This window comes from Fusarium vanettenii (assembly GCF_000151355.1).
Source record: "Fusarium vanettenii 77-13-4 chromosome 7 genomic scaffold NECHAsca_22_chr7_11_0, whole genome shotgun sequence".
Taxonomy (NCBI): Eukaryota; Fungi; Ascomycota; class Sordariomycetes; order Hypocreales; family Nectriaceae; genus Fusarium; species Fusarium vanettenii.
This window is the reverse complement of record NW_003315863.1, coordinates 182,147-194,819: the sequence shown is the minus strand read 5'-3', so window position 1 is coordinate 194,819 and position 12,673 is coordinate 182,147. Positions and strand designations below refer to the sequence as shown.

Genomic DNA, 12,673 nt, shown 5'->3' with positions numbered 1-12,673 from the left:
CTGGACTCTTCTTACATGGTACCATTGTTGACTCTTTGCAAGAGTTACTTTTGTCTCTAATATCATGGCCACTTCACCGGTTTATGCATATAGTCCAAGCTAGCCAGGAAAACCATGACACATTGAGGTCTGGTAACCTAGCGTGGCCTTGAGTTGATCAAGCTTCAGACCTTTTGCAGAGGTAAGCTCAACTATGGCAAGAGATCACAACAAACACCATCTCCATTAGCATCCCAATGTCTTGCTCGAGTAGCTAAGACCTTTCGGGCTACCCCAATACTGTTTCCCAATCTCCTAGGACAACACTGCGTATCAGGGCACTATACTGCCTGAACTGTCAGTGCTCGTAGGTTGCATTGGGCGTGCCGTACTTCCGTCGATAAAAACGCCTCCGTCTCAGAATCATGTAGGTGACCAGCATAGAGTTACTCTGTCACAAGTCCTTCGGCCCCTTTGTCCACTTCAGCTGCCGACATAGACCGTTCTAGATCGACGGGACCTCCCGCAGGCGGCCGCCGGTAAAAGTCTCCGTCCTCAAATAGAAAACTGGGGAAAGAAGTCATCGAGAGGATTGTATTTGTCGAAATGCTGGCATGTGGAGCTCTTTCCAGCTGCAGAGTCAAGGGTTGTCCGGCTTTCGGCAAGATATATCTCTCAATTGAACTCTTGTCTAAGCAGAAGATGGTCTCGATTACTCTGAGAACGGAAAAATGTGGCTTAAAAGAATACCACTTTCCTAACAAGGATAATTACGAGATCAATGTCAACCGTTATGTAAGGTAGCATGTGAGACACCTGTGGGGAGCTCTGCCTCTACCTTCCGAGGCATACTTGTAGCTACCTATGTGAGTTTCGTCTACATCTCAACGATATAGCAGTTCATGAAGTATAAAGGGCCTGGAGGTCCCCTAGAAGATCCGATGCTCATCCTGAATCATCATCACTCCCTCTCAAACCATCATCAGTAGAAGCTACTCGTTTACCCTTCTTCTAAACTTGTCTCAACCATCGCCTGTCAAAATGAAGACACGCTTCACTCGAATGGCTACCTCTGCAGCCGCCATTGCCATTGGCATGGCTCTATATGAGGTTTTCCCCGCGGCCCATGCCATGCCCACGACTGGCACAGACTCACACGCTCGCAATGCCGCTTCGGCCGACTTTGAGGACATTTACTTGTCCAAGGTCACGGCCAAGATCTTCGGACAGGATGCCACGCACTACGACTTCAGTGTCATCAGCTCCGAGAAGGCGCTCGCCGTTGCAGCTGTGCATGATTACGCCGCAGCTTTTTCTGAAGGAAACGAGAACAAAATTCTGGTCACCTTTGTCAACGCAACCATGGCCGGTCACTTGAAAGTTGGGCAGGCCGAGGACACGGCGTGGCTCTGTGGAGAGCTGGACGAGGTCATGCTCCCTCATGTAAGCCAGTGCGCTCACATCGAGAAGCGTGACATTCTCGAGGCGCGTTCTCGGTGGAACTGGACCAAGTCGACGTCGCACGTTGCTAGCACCTTTGGAGCCCAGGTTCTTGCCGGCTACCTCGGCAACCTGGCTTGGACAGTCTTCCCCGTGAGCCCCAGAAGCGTCTGTTCTAGCGGAGCTTGTCTTTCTTGGGCTCAACCACTTGCCGGCTTCACTGGATACTTCGCCCAACAACTGGTCCAGGATGCCTTGAGCGCAGCCGATCTCAACCATTACAGCGTGGAGGCCTATCGTGGAGTCAATAACATTGACATCTGCATCAGCAACCGAGCCTCAGGTTGCACTTGAAGATGCTACCACTAAGCTGCACTTCGAAGACATCACAGATTTAACATCCATGGCTGAAAATTGTTTGCGATGGGTAGTATTGAACTCGCGGGTTAGTGCAGAAGGTGTCTGGTATCGGTCTCGTCTTAGTCAATTGGGGGATCAGATAGAGGTGCAACTGGCACGGCTTTCAACAAAATGCTAGCATTAAGATAGTTCAACATTAGCACGATAAAAAACTCACAGTCATGCACAGTTTTGTCTAATCAGCAATTTCTTCTCCAACGACCAAAACTGTGTGAACGGGCTCAACTGCTTGGAGGCTTGGGGGGCGATCGCCCGTTGTTAGCATGACGCCCGTCTAACCTGTCTCGGAAGCAGATTTATGGAGTGAGTTTAATAGCGTCAAGCATGCCTACTTCAATGCATAGTTGTAAGCCAAGTTCATACTCTTCTACTACTCTTTCATAGAGTACCTAGGTATGCAAGACTTGCTTCCCCGACTTCTCCCCAGACATGATGGCAAACAACCGGGCCTGGATCTCAACTCACCTCAGGCGCCCAAAGCCTGTCCGGTCTGGTGGTCTAGTGGTATGATTCTCGCTTAGGGCAAACCCTGCAGCACAGCTTGCGAGAGGTCCCGGGTTCAATCCCCGGCCAGACCCTTGAGTGTTCTCTTTTTGCCGTCTGTGGGACTTGATGGAACTTTCTTTTTATCCAGGGGCCAGGATCAATTACCTATCATGGGTCTTGAGTGTCCGTGCACGACACAATGGAAGTCTAGATCGATAAGATAATCTGATAACGTGTGGATAATGAAAGGGAATGGTGGATGGTTGTCACCTCTTATCAATCTGGACTCGTCAGAGGGGAGAGTTGTCATACTGCATATTGCAACTTAACCTCGCAGATTATCACAATCTTGTTGAGCCCAACATCAGTCGATCAACAGGGGCCGGATAGTCCGATTCCGGCCGGCATTTGTTTACCCCACCTCGTACGATGCAAGGAGGCTGGGTTATTTAACGCTCTCCTCCTCTCCACCGCCTTTACAACGTCACACACGTGCACAACGACGACGACATATTTCCTCTCAGAATGGCCAATTCAGGGCTATACATTGCCGTGGCGAGTGCCCTCGTCGTGATTGGCTTGACCTTTGGCATTCCTTTGTTCTTGGCCGAGTACTTCCCTTGGCAGAGCTTGTACAAGCAGCGTCACGGCAGGCCTACTGTGCGTACTGAGTCGTACAAGGGCAGGACTGCTCTCATCACAGGCGCCAATGGAGCTTTTGGTTCCAGAGCTGCTAAGCTCTTTGCCCATCGCGATGTTGAGACCCTTGTTCTTGTCGACGTCAAGAACTGTGGAGAGGTCAAGGAGCAAATCGAGAAGGAGCTGACTGATGCTGGAAAGCCCGTTCCCAATATTCTGGTCTGGGAAGCCGATCTCATGTCCTTTGCGGGTTGCCAGGAGCTTGGAAAGAAGGCACAGGAGCTGGAGCACCTCGATCATGTCTTGATGACTGCGGGCATTCTCGCCTTCAACCGCCGCGAGTCTCCTGAGGGCTGGGAAACCTGTAAGTCTCACACCTGCACCTTATAGGATGATGCCAATTACCTAAAACTCGATAGCTATCCAAGTCAACTTCCTTTCTGGGGCCCTTGTCTCTCTTCTCTTACTGCCACTACTCAAGTCCTCTCCATCCAACCCCAACCCTCCTGTTCTCACCTTTGTCACCACCTTTGGCATCTATCCCTCCTCCTTCACTATGGGCGTGCCCAAGAAGGGCTCCTACCTGAAGAAGCTCAGCAACAACAAGGAGGGTATGGAGCAAGCCCATCAGTATGGACGTTCCAAGGGCCTTCTGCTTTACTTTGCCCGTGAACTCGCCTCCCGCGTTGCGACCCCCGCGGCCAAGGAGAAGGGTGTTCCCAAGGTTACCATCAACAGCGCCGATCCTGGCTCAGCCTGGACCCCTCTCACAAACCCCAACCAGGCGAAGCTGATTCCGAGATTGATCATGAATTTTGGGGCGAGAGAGCCGCAAATTTGTGCCACTGCCCTTGTCAATGGTGTGTCGGTTTCTGAGAAGGACCATGGAAATATTATGCAAGACTTTGATACCGCCCCGTAAGTCCATCATCCCGAAAGATTGAGACAATTACTGACCCGAGATGATAGGTACCCTCCCTTCATGAACAGGAAGAGTGGCCGTATCGCCCAGCAGCGTGTTTGGGACGAGGCCAGAGCTGAGTTTGAGGGCAAGGTTCCCGAAGTCAAGGCTATCTACGAGATGTTGGACTAGCAGCCGTAGGCAGCTAATTGGGATGGGCTTGATGGATTGCAAAGCAGAGTCATAGCTACATGTTACAGTCTTTGGAAGTAGACATGGCCCAGGACACAGCAAGTTGTACCAAACCCAGCTCGCAAGTTTAGCAAGTATTGGGTGGATGGGCTGCACTAAACCACACGTGTAGCATTTGGTGTTAACCACCATCGGCCAGCTAATTCTAATACGTGGTAAGAAAAAGAATGAGATTCGTTTATTTATATAAGTACGCTATTCTACCCAATCCACCGTACCCGATATCTACAATTCTACATGATACTGCGTTGCAGGGAAAACCCTTGCCATGGAAGGGCTAGGGTGAAAAACCCTGCATATATGCGTCTCTGGCACCTCCACAAATATCACCCAATGTGGTAGATGCGACTACCATCGACCTCCCTTGTAGGACTTTGTCTTGGCCAGCAACGCCTTGAGCTCATCTTTCCAAAGGTTTGCCTGGATGTACGAGCTATGCCCCCTCGTCTCCTTGCTTGCTGGAAGCGTAATTGCCTTGCCCAAACCACGCTTCATCTTATTCTCGACGCTGCGTTCCAAGATTCCAAGCTCTGGGGGGTTCATCCAGTCGTCAGCCGTGTTCACAGCAGTCAGGGGAACCTTGATCCGCCCGAGATCAGCCTCGGGGTCGTAGGTATAGGATGCGTTCCAAGCAAAGAGCTGGTCGTTGGCATCGAACTCGGCAATGTGGGGGACAAGCTGATCAACGTAGGCATCCACTGCAGCTCGAGTAGGGAACTCCCTTTGCCAGTAAGCCGGTGAGGAGAGCATGACTTGTTGTATCATCAATGCGCCTCCGAGTCCCACAGTCGGCTGTGCCTCGTAATTGCCTTCGTTCCATGCAGGGTCTCCAGTGATCATCTCGGTCACAAACCTCCTCCACAGTCGGTTATGGCCAGCAATCTGAGTTGGCAAAGAGGAGATGGGCATTAACGCATCCATAAAGTCTGGGTACATCTCTCCCCACATCCAAGTGTGCATGCCGCCCATGGACACGCCCATGATGAGCCGCATGTGCTCGATGCCGAAATGCTCAGTCAGGAGAAGGTGATCAGCACGAATCATGTCGGAATACTGGTAACTCGGGAAGCGGGCACGAAGAGCATGGGTGCTAGGCTTGCTTGAGTTTCCATGTCCGATACCGTCACGCAGAATGAGAAAGTACTTTTTGGCGTCAAGAGGCTGGCCAGGGTTGAACAAGACGCTTGCAAAGTCGTCATTGAGGAACTGCTCGGTCTGGCCTGTGGTCCCGTGCATGATGAGCACGGCGTTGGTGGTTCCATCAGGGTAAACCTTGAGCTTTCCCAAGGTTCGATAGTGAAGATCGAGTTCATCGAGAGTCTCTCCAGAGTCGAAAGTGAAGTTTGAGATGGAGAAATGGCCGCTCTGAGTCTTGGGCCATGCTTGCTTGGGTTGTTCATTGGCAACTGCCGTGGTGACAAGTGCACCAAGTGCGAAGGAAAAGAGATTTGAAAGCCTCATCCTATCAACAGCCAAGTAGTTCCAGTTGATTGGCTAGAAGCTCGTTGACAAACTGTCTGGGGATTGTTGAAAGGCGAATTGGTGTGAGTGCTGTTTGATGTGTTAATTAATTCATCTTGACGAAAAGATCTTCTCTTAAATATTCCAACAAGACGGTAATTTTGACACATTCTTCCATGCAGAAAACTTACAGCCATGTCCGTGTGCATCATCAAGACGATGCCACTGTCAGCTCAATCCGAGTGCGAGCTTGAGATCAGGCTGAGCCAGCGCGAGAGCCTGCTTCTGTCTCTGTGCGACAGTCGGCTCTGAGCGAAAGTCCGTTCGAAAGTCCGTCTTACTGAAAATTAGCGGGCTGTCCACCACAAAAACTGACGCGTTGCGATTATTAAACAGTTCTGCTTACGACCCAGCCAACGCAAGTTGGTTCCCACTTTTGGTCCGCAGCAACTTGTCCAAGACATCGGGCCAGAGAGGTGGGCAGGTCACATAGAAGGCCTGGCCAGATAGAGGGTCAGACCGAACAACTGACCTTTTGTGTTGGTTGCAAGCTGGGTTGTCCCGGGCACTTTTGTTCTCTCATCTCTCAGCCTGATTTTCAGCAGAGCCAGGACATGAGCAAACTGCACAGAGTACTCGGGAGTGCCTCGTCAATGATAGTTTAATGAAAAGTTGCCATCCCAAGTAGAGAGAGAATTTCAGCGTAGAGAATCGGATATTGCATCGTAGCTCGGGAAAGAATATGGGTGATAGCGCTCCCATTTCATCTGGCCTCACCATGAATGAGATATAGTCCATCGCTAGTTTCAAGGCTGTATATGGATAAAAAGAAGAGTCCAAAAAAGACAAATGAAAAGAGTTTTGTTAAATTCAACTCTCAGGATGGTCAGATATGATTAGACACTTTCTCAAACCTGTTCCAACACTCACACCCAAGACGAGGCACTAGCCGCAGTAAAAGGAAGAACTATGTCAGAGAGGGTATTTAACGATGATACGTCGTTTTTCTTGTGCTTTTCGAATTTCATCAACACGTATGTTATCAAGTGACTTAGCTAAGAGGATCTAGACTTTCCTTTGCCTGGTCTAGATGGGTTGAGATGGGGCCTATTCTCAGCTTGCATCGCCGTCTACACACTAGGCGCAGCAGCCATGGTTCAACTCGGGAATAGTCCCTCAGGTACTTGCTTAAAAGAGCATCTCTTGCATTGCATAGATGTGATTGGTAGTTAGGACAAATAGTCTCTGTGGTGCATTCCTCGCAGTGCTCTTAACGCAGTTTCTGAACCGATGTTTGGTGCAAGCCAATAAAGAATAGTCCTCTAACGTATTTAAATACCCTTCAATCCATGATCACCGTTTGTAGAGAAGTTCTTCTTAGTCTAGAGTGGTTGGCAAGTATTCTATCTCATCGTTCTCACTATGCCCGGTCTTCAACCACACAAAGACCGCCAACGACATAGAGTACATCAACTCTTCGAGAACATGCCCAACGCACAAAACATGCGAGAGAAAGCTTGGACTGGCGCAGCACAAGACTGCAGGCGATTCATGTTCCTGCAGCTAGCAAAGTCAATCATGGAATCACCAACTCAAGTGAATGACCTCACATGTCAACCATTGCCATAGGTGACAGGCAGAACATACGATGGCGTCAATGTGCACAAGTCAGCAAGGACAAGACATGAACCAGAACTGCCGACCACGTCGAGGTGCGTTAATTAATCACGTTGCAACAGGACAAATGAGCCGCTGCGCACAAGTAAACAAATAAGCCTCGCCCCCACTGCATAAATTTCACAATGTTTTCCCCGCCACTCGGTTGCCCAGCCACCAACAGCTTGGCGCCTTGATTCGTCCACGGGTTCCCGTTGTAAGATGCCAAGACTGACTAAGACTGCGTCAGATCACCGGTACATGCATGGCACAGATACGAGGCCAACCATACAAGGATGAGGCGTCATTCAGGCTTGGCTTGCTGATCAGAGGAGCCGTACGCATCATTGTTGTGACGAGGTTGGGGAGACTCCATATATAGTTCGGCTCTCCCTCAGATTATGTCTATCACTCTCCACCAACTAAGCATTTACTCAAGTCAAGAATTGCTTTGATCATCATTCACAATGCCTTCTCTCACCAACATTTTCACTTCGCTGGCCTGCCTCATGGCAGTTGTCAATGGCATGCCCACCATCAACATTGCTCGACAGACAGCAGGCTGTTCCACCTCGAAAACTGCCCGTCACGGGCCTGCAGCCAACTACAACGTCTTTCCCAAGTATCCCGATCTTGCCAAGAATGCATTGGGCTTCCATCTTGAAACCTACAACAACGCCTCCCAAGTTGAGCAGGTTGTCGTCTTCAAGGGCATCCCCTCCAACGCCAAGGACTGCACTGTTGGCTGGGATCAGGGCGAGAGAATCTCAAGAACCTTTATCGTCAAAGGCGGCGATGCCCTGGCCGGCGTGAGACAACTCTCCGGCTTTCCCGAGGGAGATGTAACATACAACTCTGTCAAGCCTTTTGACACTGCTGAGAAGGATGTCGGAGGTGCAGACTTTACCAACTGGGATGACCTTGCCCCTCAAGGCCACATCACCGGTGGTATTGACTGTGCCGAGACCTTGTACTTGAAGGTCGCCCTTCGAAACCCTGACGGCAACACCAAGGTTTTCCTCGGACAAGATGACACCAACGGTCTGCATATCACCTACTCTTGTTAGACGATGGGACTTGGGAAAGATGTTTGTTTTCACTTCTTGGTAGGATTTTAGGGAACACTTATTTATAATGGGCGTCCTGGTTTGGACACTGGAAATTCATGTAGATAGCTATAGCTTTTGACGAACAAAAAATGCCGAAATGATTATGATTATGAATCTGGACTCAACTCTTACTGTTTCCTGCAACTATGGTGTTAGCCACGTTCTTGTACTCCAATATCCTGATCCTCCCTTGGAGCAATCCAATTTGGACTAGACAGGCTCGCAGTTTCAAATCTGGAAACCTATCTAAGCAGCTATCCCTGCACCATTTTTAAGAGGCAAGGGCCTCATCCGGGCTCTCGGAGGTGAAAAGCGATCCCAAATAGTGATAGGTGACTGCAAGAAGATGAAGGGTCGCATCCATGCATGCACGTTAAACCATGCCAAGGTTGATCGCACCTCAAATTGGAACGCTAGCATCGTGGAACCTCATATCAGTTCATGATGCGACATCATGGCATTCCGGGGATTACCAGATGCATTTCACCGTAATGGTCATGTATGAGACCTCCAAAAAGAGGGACAATGCAGCGTGATATTGAGACCCAAGCAGCGCTTTCATGGACTAATGCGTGTATACAGTGCTGTCTGTGAAGCGTTTCATATCCTCGAGCTGAGTTGTCGGGTATGACGGCCTAGAGCTCGAGCGTTGGCAGCCAGCTCACCTATCGAAAGACCATGGATACACTGAACGGTCACATTGTTAGAGAGGACACCAACATCAAGGCCTCGTGATGTTTCTGATCATTTGAAGAGATCCACTTGGTACAATTCAGCTCTCGGCCCCTTTGCTTCTATCACTAGACACTCTCGTGATCTCCAAATGCCCTCGGCTATCCAGCAATCATGGACCAAGTTCACCTTTCGCAGGGATCCGCAAGAGCAGTGACAAAGCTTGACGTAAGATGGGGAATTGACACAACAGCTTACTTTGCCCTTACAAAACCGACAAAGGCAAACTTGGCAACTTGTGTCAACAACAAACAAATTTGTCAGAGCTTCACCAACTAACCAACTACGATGGCAGAGAGGTCTCGGCGCAATATCGCTATAGAAGAACCGTTAGGGGTTCACGGGTGGCTGGCGACTGAATCAGGGGGCGCCGAGGACACTGCGCTCTGATAGTGCATACTATCCAAGTCATTTGGGCGAGATCGACGCTTCTTCTGGCTCCTAGTCTCTTATTAGGATTCTTTTCAACTAGCCAGACAAATGAGCGTGCTCTAAGGAGTGAAACAGCTCTCGACAAACGAAAAATAGTCTCATCCAAACGCATAAACCAAACACGGGGTTCAGGCATGGTATTGAGAGGAATGCAGCGTTTTGATCGCGCCAGGAATGGAACTGGAAAGTTTAAGAGGCAAGGGAGGGGATCCAAGACACGGCTTGTTCCCCCTTGCGGAGACACTCGGTAGGGGGGGTTAGTCGCTGTTAGGGGGGCGCGATCTTACTGCTGGAGGACAGGTGTAGCAAATGCTGTTCTTAACAATTATCAACACCACTTCTGCTCACCTCAGCTGAACCCCTGCCCTGGCTATTAAATGCATTTATCCCCTATATCGTTATTCAACTTTATTTGTGACACACATGCATCATCGAAACCCCAGTTTGCGGGACTGATGCTACCCTAAAGCAGGACATGACGTGAGTTTATTCGCGGAGAAGGATGAAACAGGAGTGAAATCTTGATGAAACTGTAGATCTTAAGAAGCACATACAGTGAATATACGTTCTTAATACCGTTCTTCAGTGCACTACCATAGTGCAGGATGTGTTGAATGCTCTGGAGAAGCAAGCCGTTGTCAAATCGAACGGCGACTGTGGCATTCACTCATTGGTAGGTTTCGTCAAGGTTACTCTCAACGACTGGAATTGTGTGACTTGCTATCCCACCAAAACTGTGAGACTAAAAATGTACCCTTGAATGCGACACGCGTTAATTGGCCAGATAAGCCGGGCTGGACCCTGTCGTCACAGCCCTACTGCACTGCTGACGCTTACGCTGACGCATTCAGCATTTGGCTCAACAGGAGGAACTCTACCGGCACCACCACCAGCCGAACCGTTGAGATAGGGGTAGCTGGCAGTTGAACTTCGGCAGCACGGATGTCAGTGGCGTCTAGACATAGAAAAGTCATCTACACATCTCTCAAAACCCCTGAAGGCTTCAACAGTCGTGGAGATGACGGCGGGTCTGTGGCCGTCGACATGGGACCGGCGTCAGCTCGGGACAGGGCCCGGCCGCTTCCAAACGGAGAAACGGTCAGGGATCACTCAGCCGCTATCGACGCTAGAAGTCGATAAATCAATGATAACTCAGGGGCTTATCGTACTAGTTCCAACTACCGTCTGTCGGAGCGTGAGGCTGATCCCCCTCCCCCTTAATCGTACAGTGCTAGCCCAGGGCCCTAACCCGCTGAAGCATGACGGGGTGGGCCGCTAGCCAAGACTCTCTGCCCGCTGAGCTCCAGCGGAGGGGTTCCCCTATTCGCCTACAACGTTAGCGTTTCAGTTTTTGTCTTTAAAGAATATTGTTCCGTCCCGTCTCGTCTCTCCCCTGTCGTTCCAGCTAATCTTGATCTGCCCAACTCTCGCCGTTCGCTTGCTTCGCTTCCTTCGTGGACTCGACATCTCTCTCGCGCTCTCCAAGTCATACCGACATTCCTTTTATTCCCTTCTATGACTTTGGATTACTGAGTGCAACCATGATGGGCGCTGTTCGCTCCAACCGGGTAGCGCTGCTTGTCGCGGCCGTTTTCTTCACATTCTTCATGGGCTTGGCCCATTTCCATCTTAATGCAACTCAATCCCGCCCGGCTACTGCCATGTGAGTTCTTCCATTTGTATGGCTTCGCGATCGAGTATCTGACTGCTTCCAATAGCTCCGACTCCGACGAGTATATCCCCGACGTCGATCACGCCGTTGCCAGCCCCGATAACGCACCCAAGGTCGCTACCAAGGCCGCGCAGCCTCCAAAGGCCTCTGTCTTCCCCTCGGCCAAGCCTGTAGAAGAACTCGAGACCGTCCCGGCCGTGCCCACGCCTGGAACCGAGGAGCCCGAGATCGAGGTCGTCGAGGAGGTCGTTGAAGTCGAAGTCGAGGAAACTCCTACTCCCACTCCTACACCCACCGCCGCCGAGTCCCATGTCCTGCGCCCTCAGGACTTTGTGATCCCTTCGGTCAAGCCCACAACCCCCCAATTTGCCGATTATGGCGCTTGGGGATGGAAGCTCCCTCACCCCGACCCCATTTGGAAGGAATCTCTGGGCGAGCGTCTTTGCATCGTCGACCTCGAAAGCCGTCCTTTCGACAAGCCTGGACAGATCTGGGATCCCCAGGGAATGAGCTGGAGCCGTGCCAAGGATGTCCATGGTCCTTCTGGCGGTACCCTTAACCACTGGGTCTATTGTACGTTGCTTTTACTTGTGTCTTTTACTGGTTGAGGATCATTCTAACTTGTCTCGCGCAGCCCAGATTCACGGTTACAAGTACTACTATGTCAAGATCAACACCTACAAGGATCGACGTGATTCTTGGAAGAAGCCATCTGTTCTGTCCAAGATCCTCAAGAACCACGACGTCTGCATCTTTATTGATTCCGACGCCCTCTTCAACCATCTCGACCTCCCTCTCGAATGGCTCATGAACTACTGGAGCATCTCGCCTCACAACAACTCCCTCGCCCTCGCCGTCGACCCCGATGTCCAGCACAACCATGACCGATTCGGCAAGCTGTTCCTCAACACCGGCTTCATGATCATGCAAAACAACAACAAGACATACGACATCTTCAGAGACTGGGACGACTGCCCTAACGAGGGTAGCAAGTACCCTGGGTGCACCGAGTTCCGACACCGTAAGGGCTGGCAGCCCACCGACCAGGGCGGCTTCGGCACCTTTGTGCGCTACGACTACCCCAATGACATCAAGGAGCTGCCCTGCACAGAGGCCAACGGTTTCCCCGAGGCCAACCAGGGCTGCATGGGCAAGTTCATCAAGCACGTTTGGCTAGGCAAGGAGGATAGGCTCAAGATTGTCGTCGGCAACGTGTTCCCCGGCACTCTTCTCGAGACCTTCCACAAGCAGTTCCTCGCAGCGAAGAACACCTTTTTCACAACAGAGGACGCTCTCATGTCTAATGAGTAAATAGACATCTTGTATTATAATTAATGAATAAATTCCTGGAGTCTGGGTTGGGTATTGGCAACGTTTTTTTTTTGGCTTCTCATCGTCAACTTCATACGCCTGCGACTTGCTGAAGTGATGCCAACCACTCGCTAGTTCTGGTGATGTCTTTCTTGACTGATACTCTTAAAGTCACGGCAAGAT

At 50.5% G+C, this 12,673-nt stretch overlaps 5 protein-coding genes across 5 annotated transcripts; 4 read left to right on the top strand and 1 right to left on the bottom strand.

The window, feature by feature from the left end:
* Positions 1-1,020: 1,020 nt before the first annotated feature.
* Positions 1,021-1,773, top strand: NECHADRAFT_83041 (uncharacterized protein; the record flags this gene model as incomplete). Its single annotated transcript, XM_003044459.1, has 1 exon — positions 1,021-1,773. The coding sequence occupies one exon, from the start codon at positions 1,021-1,023 to the stop codon at positions 1,771-1,773; it is 753 nt and encodes a 250-aa protein (XP_003044505.1).
* A 1,077-nt stretch (positions 1,774-2,850) lies between these two features.
* Positions 2,851-4,057, top strand: NECHADRAFT_95134 (uncharacterized protein; the record flags this gene model as incomplete). Its single annotated transcript, XM_003044458.1, has 3 exons — positions 2,851-3,328; positions 3,384-3,882; positions 3,934-4,057. The coding sequence occupies 3 exons, from the start codon at positions 2,851-2,853 to the stop codon at positions 4,055-4,057; spliced, it is 1,101 nt and encodes a 366-aa protein (XP_003044504.1).
* A 408-nt stretch (positions 4,058-4,465) lies between these two features.
* Positions 4,466-5,578, bottom strand: NECHADRAFT_45908 (uncharacterized protein; the record flags this gene model as incomplete). The annotated part of the gene is made up of 1 exon (XM_003044332.1): positions 4,466-5,578. The coding sequence occupies one exon, from the start codon at positions 5,576-5,578 to the stop codon at positions 4,466-4,468; it is 1,113 nt and encodes a 370-aa protein (XP_003044378.1).
* Positions 5,579-7,667: 2,089 nt separating this feature from the next.
* On the top strand, positions 7,668-8,452 carry NECHADRAFT_101134 (uncharacterized protein). Its single transcript, XM_003044457.1, has one exon. The coding sequence runs from the start codon at positions 7,702-7,704 to the stop codon at positions 8,299-8,301; it is 600 nt and encodes a 199-aa protein (XP_003044503.1). The 5' UTR covers positions 7,668-7,701; the 3' UTR covers positions 8,302-8,452.
* A 2,596-nt stretch (positions 8,453-11,048) lies between these two features.
* NECHADRAFT_106275 (uncharacterized protein) lies at positions 11,049-12,490 on the top strand (the record flags this gene model as incomplete). The annotated part of the gene is made up of 4 exons (XM_003044456.1): positions 11,049-11,170; positions 11,226-11,292; positions 11,398-11,752; positions 11,814-12,490. 4 exons carry the CDS (start codon positions 11,049-11,051, stop codon positions 12,488-12,490), a joined length of 1,221 nt encoding a protein of 406 aa, XP_003044502.1.
* Positions 12,491-12,673: the final 183 nt, after the last annotated feature.